The sequence below is a fragment of the Tauraco erythrolophus genome, chromosome 1 (genome assembly GCF_009769465.1).
Source record: "Tauraco erythrolophus isolate bTauEry1 chromosome 1, bTauEry1.pri, whole genome shotgun sequence".
NCBI classification, from domain to species: Eukaryota; Metazoa; Chordata; class Aves; order Musophagiformes; family Musophagidae; genus Tauraco; species Tauraco erythrolophus.
Window position 1 is genome coordinate 17,652,923 of NC_141465.1, and position 14,606 is coordinate 17,667,528.

The 14,606-nt window shown below is 42.8% G+C and overlaps 1 protein-coding gene across 1 annotated transcript; it reads right to left on the reverse strand.

Annotated features, from left to right (window-relative positions):
* Positions 1 to 1,650: 1,650 nt before the first annotated feature.
* Positions 1,651 to 8,852, reverse strand: PDZK1 (PDZ domain containing 1). Its single transcript, XM_086617507.1, has 8 exons — positions 8,643 to 8,852; positions 8,084 to 8,336; positions 6,984 to 7,120; positions 5,493 to 5,688; positions 5,040 to 5,236; positions 4,333 to 4,527; positions 2,739 to 3,038; positions 1,651 to 1,731 (listed from the first exon to the last, which is right to left on the reverse strand). The coding sequence occupies exons 1-8, from the start codon at positions 8,850 to 8,852 to the stop codon at positions 1,654 to 1,656; spliced, it is 1,566 nt and encodes a 521-aa protein (XP_086473633.1). The 3' UTR covers positions 1,651 to 1,653.
* Positions 8,853 to 14,606: the final 5,754 nt, after the last annotated feature.

The window sequence follows — 14,606 nt, forward strand, 5'->3', positions numbered from 1 at the left end:
GGGATGTTCTGTGTGTTCCAGCAGTGTAACTGGCTCTTTGAACTTCCACACATGTCTTCATCAAGCTCTGTGGCTCATTTCATTATGGTGCTGTAGCTTGAAGTAAAGGCGAAGCACGTATTTAATGTGAGATAGTTCATTGGCGAGGAATAAGGGCATTCCTTGGTACACCAGTATCTAGAGGGATTGGAACTTGCATAGGAGGCTATCTTGGGTAAGACCTCTTAATTTTAGAAGAACCAAGGCACCAAGGAAATGTGATTTCTCTTTGGAAGATCACCTGATAATTGGGATTCAGAGAACAGCAATTCTGGAGTTGAATGTTTGAGGCTGTGGAATTAAATAAGCTTTTGTAATACCTCATGCAAGTATCACAGTTGTTTTTTGTCAGCTCTAAAGATTTGGCTGGAAGCGAGCTGGAAAGCGGCTAAGATTTGCTCCCTGGCAGAAGCAAAATTGAGAGAATTTCACTCCATTTGTGTATGGAGTGTACACTAGTGTGTATTACTAATACCTGCCGTCCCGAATCTCAACTTTGTTTTCTGTCCCTGTGTAAATGGAACTGAGGTTTTGGATTCCTGTTTGCAAGAGTTCAGTGTGAAGTCAAAGGCCGCCGCTATGCCTTGTTTACCTTATATGTTAGAAATTTGTTTACCTTCTGTGCTGTAAATTTGGTGTTCTGCACAACCTGTGTATTCTACAGTAGCCCATTTCCCCTTCTTGATGTAATTCAAGACATAAAAGTAAATTTTATTCATGTGACTTAAACTTGTAGCTTCCCATAGCTGCTCTCCCAGGCTTTTGTTTGGTTTAAAATTGTTCTGGAACATAAATCACAGGTGATAAGAGTAAGACCTGGGGGGAAAAAAAATAGCCACTCTAATTAATTTATTCTGTGGTGTCTTTGGTTTACAGCAAGGAGGCAGAGTTTACAGCAGCAGTATTATAGAACCATTTATGTCACGTTCAAGAAAATACAGTGTTGACTTGGAGTTAGACAAACCTGCATGACTGGATTCCGTATGCTATTCTAACTAACGTGATCCACAACTGTATGCAGAGGAGAGGAAATAGTGTTTAAACATCTTGAGCTATGAATCATGAAGTTAGCTTGATGTTTGAAAGAAATTTCTGCAATGTTAGTCGGAGAAGGGAGTGTAACGCACAGAGTATGCTGACATGCTGTTTCACAGCAGTTGTACTCCTGAGAGCATGGCATAGAAGAGTCGCCACAGAGATTGAGCTGATGGACTTGGTTCAGCTGCCTCTCCTGGGAAACGGGGAGAAATCAGTTGCTCTTTATTAAGAGCTTATCCTTAAAAGGCTAATACGCTTATGAATTCATAAAGCGTTTCTGCCTTCTGCTGCAGTATGCTTAATTAATACTTCTAGTTCCTTAAGCCTTTACAGAAGTAAGTGACTGCCCGCTTTGCAGGGCAGAAAGCCAGTGAAGTACAATTGCAGTGTGTTAAATGAATGCAAGTTACACTGAAGCGTTTATTTCGGGCAGCTTCAGTTCAGCAAGAGATTGTAGTCCTTTACACGTATGGCATTCCTAGGAATAGTCTAGTTCTGGGAAGTGTAGTAGCAAAGAATGATCGAAGAAAGGGGATTCGGAAGGTTTCTTTTTTGTTCTTGGCATAGTTTGTCTCCTCACAGCTTTGTGTCATCATCGTTGTCGCTGTCTGCTCTTGTAGAGGCAGCTGAGTGTGAAGAGGAGGATGAGCTTGCCTGCAGAGGATGAACAAATATGTTCTGAATATTTTTAGTTTGTAAACATGCTTGTTAGTCTGCAGTGCTACGAAGGACTCCTATTTTTATCTGCACTAATCATGTACGTGTTTGGATGGCAAAATGAGCCAACAAACGTGATTTTTTTTTTTTTTTTTTGTGGTTGAAGTGCTTTTTGGTTAAGTACATTTAGAGAGAAATCTGTCCAGTAGAGGTTTCCTATTGTTTAATTCCCATACCTGCTGAATTTGCATACAAAAGTGGTGCTAACTTCAGATCTACAAAATGCAACTTGGTGAATAAGAAACTTTTGAAAAAACTTTGCAGCTGGACATTTGCAGACAAGGCTAATGAAAAATGAATAGGAGACAGTGTTGATCTTATTCTTCCTTGTCTGTCTCTTTTTCATGATCAGCAAAGCAGCGTTTAAGTACTTAAGGCTGACCACACAGAGGGTTCAAAATGACACTTTCAATCAGATACAACCTTCCTGCTTTTCTGGCTTCTGTCATGCTTCAGATTCTACTGGCACGAAATGAGTAAAATAATTTCAAATAAAATGTCATCATAACCTATCAGCTGCTCTTCCTTTTACGAAATGATTTGTTTTGAAATATTTCACCTGAGTGAAACCTGAAAAGCAGTTTGTGCTTTTTGGTGTATGTAAGCACTTTTTTCCCCCTGCACTTTCAGGATTATATTGCTTATTTGTCATCTTCATTGAGAATTACTGTATTTGGATTATCTTATTCATAAAACCTCTTGTATGTGCACCCTTTCTGTGATTTAACCTTGCATTAAAGATACTCACTTGTATTATATGTTGGGAAGGGAAAACTTGTTCGTGATAATCAGACCACAGCTTCCCTTTTAATGACATAGACTGACTTGTAAAAACCCAGGCTGAAGTTAAAAATCCTAGCTCAGGAATACATACTTGCTGAAAAAAAAATTCCTGTCCTCTAGAGGATCGCTCAACATCTACTTAATTCAGCAGGATTACTCACCCTTTCCCTTGGTTCAGGTGAGTTTCTTTCTGGCTCTGACAGATGGTTTTCTGTATAAGCAGTGGGTTCAGAGGTGTCATGGTCTGGATCTGCCATAGAGGCTGTGATGGGAATGTTCTGGCCCTGGAAGTATTGGTAAGCATCTTTGCTGCACACCAGTAGTGTTAGTCTGTCACCAGTATCTTGGATTCTTGCCACCACTTTGTCATAGGATTCATTCATCACATTCACCCCGTTCACCTCCACCAAAAAGTCGTTATTTTCCACACCTGCTGTGTCAGCTGGCCCATGGTTTTGTACCTGCAAAGGTAAGTCCAAACTGTGATATTAGCATGAAACTTGGAAAGATGCGTTAACAACTGATGGTTAGCTAGACTCTTGTCTTACTGCTTTCCTTACAAGACAGCAAAATAAGCATGAAGAAGGGGAGATTTCTGGGGCAGAAATTGAGAGAGGCAGTAGGCCTAGGCATAATAAACATGGAACCTATCAGTTTGAGATTTAAAGTGCATCTTGATTTTGATAAGACTTTAAGCTGCGTTCAGCTCTGTGGCCCCCAATGTAAGAAGGACATGGACCTGTTGGAGCAGGTCCAGAGGAGGGTCATGAAGATGATCCGAGGGCTGGAGCACCTCTCCTAAGAAGACGAGCTGAGAGAGTTGGGGTTGTTCAGCCTAGAGAAGAGAAGGCTCCAGGGAGACCACCTAGCAGCCTTCCAGTACCTAAAAGGGGCCTCTACAAGAAAGCTGGAGAGGGACTTTTTGCAAGGGCATGTAGTGACAGGACAAGGGGTAATGAATTTAAACTGAAAGAGGGCAGATTTAGATTAAAGAAGAAATTCTTCACTCCGAGGGTGTTGAGGCACTGGAACAGGTTGCCCAGAGAAGTTGTGGATACCCCATTTCTGGAAGTGTTCAAGGCCAGGTTGGATGAGGCTTTGAGGACCCTGATCTAGGGGAAGGTGTCCCTGGCCATGGCAGAGTGGTTGGAACTAGATAATCTGTAAGGTCCTTTCCGATCCAAACCATTCTATGATTCGTTACAGAAATGTGGTATGGTAGAATCATGAAGACAGTTGGGAAACTAATTTTCTTATTATTTGCAGGTCCCTGTCCAGTAACTTTAACTTTACTACATTTCACAGATTCTGTAGTTACCAGTGGAAACTGTCCTCGCAAGAAAGCTAAAGGCACAGACACAATTTGAGACAGTAGAGGTCTGACTTTGGCCAGCTGTGGAATTCAGAGAAGGGAGATAGAATGGGGTGAAGGTGTCTTTCACGTTTTTAGGATGTTCTACAGTCAAAAAATCTATTTAAAATACTAATTTTGGTGTGCCAGTCTCATGAATAAAAGCAAAAAACATGCAAAAGCTGGATTCCCCTTCCTGCTAGGATTCTAACAGAATGAGGAACGTTTTCTGGTGCTTATTTTTAATCTTGGTCCTACAATGTCAGTCTGAGGGTAACAATTACAGCTCTCATCTGAGCCTGCTGGAGGAGACCTGTCTTTTGTGGCTTTTCTTGAATGTATTTGCAGGACAGACGGGGGGAGGCTGTCTGACAGACTGCTTGTTCCTCATCCTACGTTAGTACCTCATTGATGAACAGTCCAGGCTTGTTCTTGATCATGTTTAAACTGAAGCCAAACCCACCAGGCCCTTTCACAATCTTGCAGATTTTTGGCTTGTGATTCACTTTGTGCTCAGTGTGCAACTCCACTCTTTCCTCTGGTTTAGCTGTGGTTGGATCTTGTGCTTTGTAGTAGTACGAGCAGGGGGAAATTTGAGCCTGAAAAAAGTGAGAAATAAAAGTTTATTAAAATAAAAACTTCCATTGTAAGATCTATATTAGGTTTTCATGCTCAACATGTTTTGTTTGAAACCTCTTTAATGACTTGGACTTGAGCTGCAGTGAAGAAGTCTTTGCTGTTAATTTCTGGCTGAGTGGAAAGCTACAGTGTTGATCTGTGTGAGAAGGGCATTTTGTTACTCGTTTTGTACATAAATGATTGCACAGCCGTGTAGCTCTGAATTCCCTGTCTTAAACTTTGAACCTCGTGGTGTGTTTTAAATTTAGAGTTGTTTCAATAGTGCCTATAAAAGTCCGGAAGGGGCCAAAAATTTGGGTGTTTAGTGACTTGCTGAACAAGTGCAAGGAGAGTTGCTGAAATATGAAATATCTCGGACATTTCCTGCAAGTTGAAGAAGTGTCTGTCAGAGCAGGCTGGCTGTTTCATTGCTGCGTATGTCTCTTCGTAATGATAAATTACCAATTCTTAGCAGTAGTTTGCATTTTCTTACCAGTTTATACATGGCATCAGTCTCCTTATCCACTACCAACAGTGTGGTTTTTGCCTCGAGCTGCTTAATTTTTTCCACTACGCTTTTATGATCCAGACCATTCACTTGCTCGCCGTTGACAGCCACTAAGATATCATTGTCTTTGAGACCTGCCTTGGCTGCTGGGCTCTCGGGATCAACATCCTTGATTATATGATCTAAGATCAGAAGGGGAAAAAAGATTGAGATGAAGGTGTATGCTTGTTTAAAGACATTAAAATGCATGGCAAAAGCCAATTGTCAGAATTGTATTTCAGGTTGAGACCGTTTCCCTGATGTAGTCCTGTTTGCAACATGTCTGTCGAGGACTTCCAGATGAACAGTGAGAAGCCAAAGAGAAGGAGGTCTACAAAACCTGTACAGGAAGAAACTGTGTAGTGAATGCCTTGGTCTGTGTGTTAACTTGGTTCTTACCGCCAGTATTTCGTTCCATCTGCAGATAAAAGCCGTAACGGCTTTTTCCTTTCTGGATCTCAATAAGTCGTGGTTTGAGGGGAAGCAATCTTAGATTGGCACTCTCCTTGCTCAGGACCAGCTTCTGGCTTGTGTAATAGCAGTCCGTTTCTTCGTTTGAAAGTAGAAGCATAACGTGATTTCCAGACTTCTTTACCTGTGATAGTACATGTACAGTCTCAGATGTCACCCCTTCAACAACACGTGGGAGTTGTGGATGCTTTGGTAACTGGTGTACTGATATATAGTGGTGTGTGAGTGCTACTGATGAATGAGCCATGAGGTACAGACTACACTACTATAAATTTTTTTTTTTTTCTTCAATCAGAAATTTGAACTGTGACAAGATCTCGGGCATGTAAGATCCAACATATATTTGAGGAAGTTTTCTGTATTTCATACTGTTTTTCTGGCCTCTAGGGAATTAGCTGTGGAGTGCCATGAGGGTGGCATACAGTGCCAGCAGAATCCACTGAGCTTCAGTAGATAGTGCTTGGCTTATCTAGATGTGGAACTCTACAATACAGACATATCATGCCATCTCTACCACTATTTTAGGTTACAGTGACGAGTCAAGTTTCTATCACTCTTGGTCTTCTTCCATCTCTCTGTATTACTGATTCTGAGTTTGGTTTTTGGAGTTTGGTTTTGGGGTGGGTTTTTTTTGTGTGTGTCTATTCAACCTCTCCAAGTCCATTGTTTTCTTACTCCTTTCTAGTCTAGTGGGTGTCCTCTTTACTCATCTTAACCAACATCACTCTGCTGCTGATGTTACAGCAGCTCAACAAAACACAGGTGTTGCATGGTTCTGTAGTTAGTAGCATGCGCTGAATTGCGATGCTGGAATGCTGGAGCATGTACGGCCTGTCTCGTGACTCTGAAATCTCTTCAGCTTCAGCTGTGTTTTAGCAGTGCCAACAGTGGAAAGCTGGAAGCCTCACTGGCAATGTTCTTTGCAGCTGAGGCCAAGTGGTGAAATTACTTGCACAGTAATTTCATTAGTTTTGGACTTCTTTACAGGAGAAAGGAAGTACTGTCTAAAATAATGAATTTTCCCTGTTCCATGCTAACTGTATCATCAGAGAGTTCCCCCTCATCCTGCCCTGAAAGCCACGTTTGATGACTTGCCCTCTTACCGTTAGCAGTATTTCCAGGACTTCTAGGAACACGGCATGATTTATTTAACAGGGTTCCTGGCAGCAGTATACTTCCGTTATTTAAAGTTCTTTGCCCTGTCTTGGTGGCAGTATTCATTCAGAATCGGTTCAAGAGGCTGCTCGACAACAGAGCCCAAGCAGAGGGGCACACCCCCATCTTGATGATACACAAACAGTAGCTTCAAAGATTTACTGTGAAGCATTCAAATCGGCCAGACCTGCCTCCTCAGTAACCCTGACAGGTTGCTGTGAAAGTGGGCCAGAACAGAAGGTGAATCGATATACAAACAAATACCTTTTCCACCACTTCTGCATGCGTGTCATTTTCCACATTTTTTCCATTGATTTCAATCAGGCGATCGTTATTTTGGACACCAGCCTTTGCAGCTGCTCCTTGTGATGAAAGGTCTACTATGAACAGCCCCTTCTGTCCTAAAATAAATGAAGACTCATTACACGGGGCAAGTCACTGAAATGTGCCTGAATTTAACGGTTAAGGAAACTCAGCGCTGATGTCCTTAGAGACTCTTGGTCTCTGCTTACGTGCAGGTTACAGTGGCACTACAAACCTTCCACACAGACACACCTCCATCTCTTATTCTGTCCGGGAAAAGCCACTTCTGTGGGTGAGGGAGGCATTTGTTCACTATCTGCAGCTCAAACAGTCTTTTATTTCTTTACTAAGAGTGCCAAAGGGGCTGATTAAGATTGCTGAAAGGGATTTGATTCCTGCCCCACCCCCAATTTGAAGGGAGGACCTGCTTTTAGTGTTGTTTTATGCATTTCATAATTTCCTGTATTTGGAAGGCTTCCATGTTTGGTCTTTCAGTTATATTGCATTCCAAAATCCCCTCTTTAGAGGAGATGCTTTCCAGAAGACTTCCCTATTCGTTTGACTGTTTTTGGAAGAGAGGTGTATGTGGAAAAGATTCAAAATCCTGTGCTTTCTAAATGAAATAACTTATGAATCAGGAAAAGTGTTTATTACAGCTATCTAGAACCTTGCATGCTGATTCCTGAGGTGATTTGGAGGAGTGGAACAGGACTTCATGTAGCATCTTGAGTGTATATCTGGTTTTAAGTAGGGACTGCAAATTTGGTTTTGGTAAGTGGGCTTAAATTACAAGCAGAAAATAGGTTATTCTTTTTATCTCTTTTTTTTGCTCTTTAATCTTTTCTCCACCCCCATAAGAAACATGGTCCTCAGAAAACCATGCACTGCACAGGCTGTACGGAGGACTAGAGATGGATCTGAACTCATCTTGGTCCTTCTCACTTTTTCTGTTAGCAAGAGCAGTTTGTGTGCCCCATGGGCCCCTGACATGTTAACTGTGGTTGTCTCTTTCCCTGCTGCCATATATACATATATACCATCTCTTCTCCCCAGGCTCTCACCTTCTGTGGTTTTCAGAGAGAAGCCATAGCTTTTCTCCTCCTTCACTAGGTAGCAGAGTCGGGGCTGTGGAACTGCAGTGATCGCTCCATTGGCTGTGGGCGGTGGGGACTGCTGCTCCTGCTGCTGTCCTATTGACACCTTTTGACCCAGCTCTTCCAAGTTCACTCCCTCCTCCTCTGCCTTTTGATAGGATGCGTCATCCAGAACAAGAAGTACAACAGAATTCCCGCTGTTTTTGACAATCTCCACCACCTGTAGTGGACAAGGTGAAATGGCAAGCAGGTGCTAATTGACCTAAAAGCTCTCCCCAGGAAGGGTCGCGCTGTCTACTGTTTTTGTTGTTTCATCCTTCTGCTTATGCACTACGGAGGCACCTCAAAGGTATTTCAAGCCCATGAGCGTAATGAATGATGGAGGGAGATACTCAGAGCAGTTGACTGCACTCTTGGATTTCCTATCTGAAGATGCCATAAAAACTGGAAGAGAAAGCTTCGTATAATGGCAGTTGGTTGGGGTAATGGGGGAGTGGTGTGGATCCCAGACTAAACAGACATGTACCTGTGTATGTTCCTCCTTGTCTACAAACACACCGTTAACCCTGAGGACTCTGTCTCCATCCTTCAAGCCAGCCTTTTCAGCTGGACTGTTCTTCGCCACGTTCCGGATGAGATGCCCTGCTGTGTCTTTTTCAATACGCAGGAAGAATCCGTAGCTCTTTTGGGGCTTTTTGGTCACTTTACATTCTCGGGGCTGGAGAACAGAAGTCATCTCTACCAGACAGGATGGAAAAGATGTGTGTGAGTAAAAACACTAAGCTTATGTCGGTATGTTCCCTCTAAATACACATTGAGACAGTTTGCTTCAGAATTCTTGGGTTTTGGGCGTTTTGTTTGTTTGTTTGTTCCCCCCACCCCCACCCCAGGAAATCAAACAGTGCAAAGTTGAAGCTAGTTAACAAGGCTAGGGAGAAGAAACCAATGCCTTTTCCCCTCTCACTCCTCGCTTATCTTAACTTCATTTGAAATGGGGAGACAAGCTAGATGCAGAACTGGAAGAAAGAAGTTATCTGCCTGTGATAACAAACTGAAAATTGGGGTGGGGATTTAATACCAGAATTAAGTCTTGCAGAGGGGAAATAACAGCAGCACAAAAATACTGGAATGCTATAGGAAAGTTGTGGCAAAATGGGGTTTCACAGAATCGCGGAATGGTCAAGGTTGGAAGGGACCTCTGAAGGTCATGTGGTCCAACCTTCCAGCTCAAGCAAGGTGTCCTGGTTTCTCTGAGATAGAATCATAGAATCAATTTTCTGTTGAAAGAAGCTACATTTGTTAAGTAAACTGCATTTTTAAGAAGACTGCAGCACCTGGATTGGGTGAGACACTTTGTTTAGTAGCTGGCCATGGTGTGCAGGTATCCACAGTGATCAAGGACTTTTCAACTTGTTTTTGCCGACAACCCTGATGTCCAAGATCCTGGAGGGAGTGTGGTCAGGGCAACTGATGCCTAAATTGGCAAATGGATATTCCATACCATGTAATGTCATGCTCGCTATAAATTTGTTGGGGTCGGGTTATCTCTTTTCCTCAATGGTTGCTGTCCCTGGAGGGTCTCACCTGTCATTCTGCTCCTGAGGCCTGCTCACTCACTCTCTTGAGCGATTGTGGTTTTGGGACTTTCCTGCTTCGGGATCACTAGCTGGGAACGGGCTGGACATTGGCCAAGGGGTGGTGGGCAGTGGCACTGTACATCACTTGTCTGTATATATTATTATTACTATCATTATTATTTTTTACATTTTATTTTATTTCAATTATTAAATTGTTCTTATATCAACCCATGGATCTTCCTTCCTTTTCTCGATTCCCATTCTCAAGTGGGGAAGAGTCATTGAGTGATAGAACAGCTGGCTATTGTTTAGCCTCAGACACAGGCTAACTGTGTAGACACAGGGCCCCCTAGAGTCAGTTCCCCAGGACCATGTCCTGGCAGCTTTTGAATATCTCCAAGGTGGAAGGCTCCATTACCCCTCTGGACAACTTGTGCCAGTGCTTGGTCACTCTCATAGTAAAAAAGTGTCCTTACATTCAGATGGAGCCTCCTGTGTTTCAGTTTGTGCCTGTTGCCTCTTGTCCTGTCACTGGGCACCAATGAAAAAGCCTGGCTCCATCTCTTTTCATCCTCCTTTCAACATATTTTTGTACATTGGTAAGTTTTCCCTGAGCCTTCGCTTCTCCAGGCTGAACAGTCCCAGCTCTCAGTCTTTTGAATATCTCCAAGGATGGAAACTCTACAGCTTCTCTGGGCAATCTGTGCAGATGGACAAGCAGGTGGGATCAAGGAAGGACCAGATTGTCCTTACCAGGTTTTCCTATTCTTAGTGTTTTTAGCTAAACAAAATTAAGTTTCAGGAAAAGACGTTTTAACTGGAGCGTTATTGAGTGCAGGGCTTGCATTGGAGGGTGGAAAGCAAGGACTGTAAAGGAACTAGGAAGACCCTTGTCTCCAATTACAAAGCTTTTTTTCTTCTAGTTGGGTTTAATATCTCTACGTCTCAGTTTTCATACAAAATGATACGCTTGCTTTACTTCCATGTCCTTTAGAAGTTACTGGTAGAGTCAAAGTTCTTGGAGCTGTCCGTGTTTTTGCCTCTGCATCCTGATTGGTTCTGTTACGAAGAGGAGCTAACAGAGCTATTTCACTTTGGTATATCATTATATGTGAGACTTGGGTAAGATTGAATGCAGTTATTATGAGGTCTAACAAAAGTGTGGAATATTCAAGCATACACCTACTGACAATGTGAATGTGCCATCGGGTAATTGGAGGAGAGGTGTTTTAATACTGCCTGGTCTGTATGGAGCAAAATAGAGGAGTTGAGACAGTTGCAATTCTCACATGAATCTTGAAATGACCGTAAAACCTCAGTTTGCTGCCTGACTGAAACTTTGTCTCTGACCCTGATGACTTTAACCATGCCATGAGATGTAATCAATATGAAAATGTGACGTTGTGTGAGAAGGGAAAGAAATCAAATTTGGTTTAGAAATGACAGGCTGCTGAAATAATTGCAGTACTTTGATTCAAATGATTCCTCAATGAATTTGTGACAACTGGAGCAGAATTTCCAGTCAGTGTCTCCAGGGTGCTGTGTTACTTCCCCAGAGAATTTGAGGCCAGCTGGTTCAAGAGTATACTTGGTGCTGGGGATTGCTACCAGATCGCTATTAGGCAGTGACCTTTGTCCTCTGGAGGTTTTGGGGCAAATCCTCCTGGAAGCTGTGTCAAGGCACATATGCCAAGGGCAGGAAGGTGTATGGGATAAGACAGTATGGATTCTCTGATTTTTATGATGCCTGATGAACCTGATAACTTTATCTGATGAGTGGACAGGCTCTGTGACGGGGAGAGAGCAGTGGCTACTGTTCACCTTAACTTCTGCAATTACTTGGATACAGTCTCTAGTACAGTTGTTATACCCAATTACGTGACATGTACTGGATAAGCTAACTACTAGATGGGCAGAAAATAGGCTGGGCCACTGGATTCAGAGGGTTTTGATGAATGGTGTATAATCCAGCTGTTGGCTGGTTATTGGTGGCGTTCTTTAGAGCTGGTACTGAGGCCAATACTATTTAACATCTATCTTTATGATATGGACAGTGAGACAGAATACATTCTCAACAAGGTGATAGGTGATACCAAATTGAGAAGGAGCAGTCAATAGGCTGGAGGTTAGGGTTGCTATTTAGAGGGACCTCAGCAGGCTGGAGAAATGGTCTGGCAGGAACCTCGTGAAGTTCAAGAAAGAGAAGTGAAAAAAAAGTCCGTATCTAGACCACACACAACAGTACAGGCTGACTGCTGGCTGGCCGGAAAGCAGCATTGTGGGACAACACATAAGTGCCCGAGTTGAACATGAGTCAGTGGTGTACTTTTGTGGTGAGGAAGGTCAACTGTATACTGGGTGGTATCAAAATGTAGCCAGCAGGTCAATGGAAGGGATTACTCCCCTCTCTTTGGCACTTGTGAGGCCACATATGGTTACTGTAGTCTTCAGTTTTGAGCTCCCCAAGTAATTGGCGTATTGGAGCTAGTCCACTGAGGTGATTTAAGTTTTGGAACACGCAATGTTTAAGCAGGATGAGAGAGCTGGGTTTATTCAGTCTTGAAAGAGAAAGGGAAGGTGGGATCGATGTCTTCAACTGGCTAACTGGATTGTGTAGAGAACACAGAGACAGACTCTTCTTGGAAGTCAACAGTGGTAGGATGAGAGGCAACAGATACAGGTTGCAGAAAGAGAAATTCCAATTAAACAGCCATAAAGGACAGCTTTCTATCATTGGGGCTGTCAGATACTAGAACAGGGGCCCAGAGAAGCTGTGGAATCTCCATCCCTGGAGATACTTAACTGGATGGGGCCCTGAACAAGGCGATCTAAGTTGATCGTGTTTTGTATGGTGCATTGGACCAGATGACCTCCAGAAGTCTCTTCCAACCTAAACTCTTGTATGCTTTTATGATGTGAAGAAACTCTTTTTTGGGTGATGCATATCGTACTACATACTGAAAATAAGCAGTAGTTGTGATTAGAGAACAACTCCAAAGATAGTTGTCTTCGGAACTCCTGCCAAAGATCCATGATGACAGAGGAACAAGATGAATGAAGACAACTTCCTCTAGTTGGAAAGTCCAGGTAATTAGCAAATTTTATTTGTATTTTACTGGAAAGATTTTTTTTCTGTCTCTCTCTGCTGACAGAAATCTGTCAAAAGGCCGAAGTTGTGTTGCAGAGATTAGCCATTAATTCACAGCCTAATAAATACTAAGAAAATTCGTCTGTTTGCATGTAAAGATTTGTTTGCAACTCTATGGTTTTATTTCTCTTTATATCACCTATGTGACTACTGTATGTGAGAACTGGCCTTTTTTTTTTTTTCTTTTCCTTCTTTTAGAAGTAGCTGGCAGTCAAATCCTTCCATGATAGCAACCTACTGCTTCTGAACCATGTCTGTGGCTACCCATGTTACAGACTATTTGCTATTGAAGCAGAAAGTGTGTTGTTGAAGTTAGTTGGGCAGCATATAGAGCAGTATGGATGTGTGGTGGGGGTTTGGCACGGATGTCACTGAAGCTGGAGAATATGGAGGATTTCAGCACGGAGGGGTAGGAAGCCTGCAGATCATGATTCACTTGTTCCCCTTGGTCAGGTGCCTTGTGCTTTTTTGAGTCTCTGTGTAGTTGCACCAGGACTAACTCCATACAGGGATGGACCACTATATTATTTGGGCATCACTTGGAGCACGTCGGACTATATTGATTGCAAGTACAGCTCAAAGCAGTTCTTGACAAACACTGGGAATCTGTGCTAATTCCTGAAGTTAAGGTGCAAAACCAGTGGTACACAAAGCTGAAGAAACAGTAGGCTTTTATGGGAAAGATTATTTCTTTGCATTTAGAAATGGAGGCAAGGTTACAGTGCGCTGCATACTACTCCTTTTAATCCATGAAAGCTTTACATGCAAAATTATTTGGCTCGTAAAAAAGAGTTTTCTAGGGCAAAAGAAATTAGCAAAAATGGAATTTCTTACCTGTATGTTTGTGTGGAGCAGCCTTCACAGGAATTCTCTTTTGCTGTCCTTCCTGTGGCTGTATCTATAAGTAAAGCTGGACTTTGATTGGGCAAAGGTTGATTTAAAAGATGATTTATTTAACCAAGTTTTACTGAATATGTTCAACATCTTGATAAGCTGCCTTGTCCTTGCCTGCAGAAGTGCTAATCATGTGCATTTCTCAGCAGTTTTGAATCAGCAGCTTTGAGTTTTGCTCTACTGATAATTATACTCAAAACTATAGTCAAGGTGGTCATCCGAGGCAAGCCTGATCTTTGCTCTGAGCAAGAGCCTTCTCCAGCTGTAAAAAATATCTTAAAGGGAGTAGATGTGGATTGCGGTGGATTGACATGGGCCAGCAGCATTTGACTCTGCAGATCAAGAGGTTGCCGGTCCAAATCTGTGTGCCCCACATTGGGTGCCAAAAAAAAAGGACTGTAATGGATTAACCTTGGCCAGCAGCCGGATGCCCACTGAGCCATGCTCTCTCTCTCTCTCCTCCTCTACAAGGCAAGGGGAGAAAATAGGATGAGAAGCCTTGAGCAAATTAAGATAAGGGCAATAACTGGGAGAAATATAATGAAAAGATAGGCTCGTGATTGAGAAGTTGCCCTGACTGTTGAGGCCATTGCTCATGTGAAACATGCGCTGCAATCAAGCAACCCGTCTGAGTAAAGTCTCCCTGGAATAGAAGGAGGGAGGTGGCGGGGATATCGATATGGTGAGGCCTGGCAAAGTGGCTATACTGGACTAGTGCTATGAACCTGCCAAGGCAAGCACTATGCTTCCCACGGTGGAAGTGCCTACTGGGTGACTGGAGACATACGCTGTAAACCCTGCCATTACTTGAAATGCCATCCTGAGCCTTGAAAGGCAACTTCTGTGTTATGTTATCCCAGGAGGAATTGAG

Coding starts and splice junctions, on each gene's coding strand:
- PDZK1 (XM_086617507.1), bottom strand. CDS start 8,852: ATGACTTCTGTTCTCCAGCCCCGAGAATGTAAAGTGACCAAAAAGCCC. Junction 7,121..8,083: donor CTCTCTGAAAACCACAGAAG/GTGAGAGCCTGG, acceptor CATTTATTTTAG/GACAGAAGGGGCTGTTCATA. Junction 5,689..6,983: donor ATGCAGAAGTGGTGGAAAAG/GTATTTGTTTGT, acceptor GTACTATCACAG/GTAAAGAAGTCTGGAAATCA.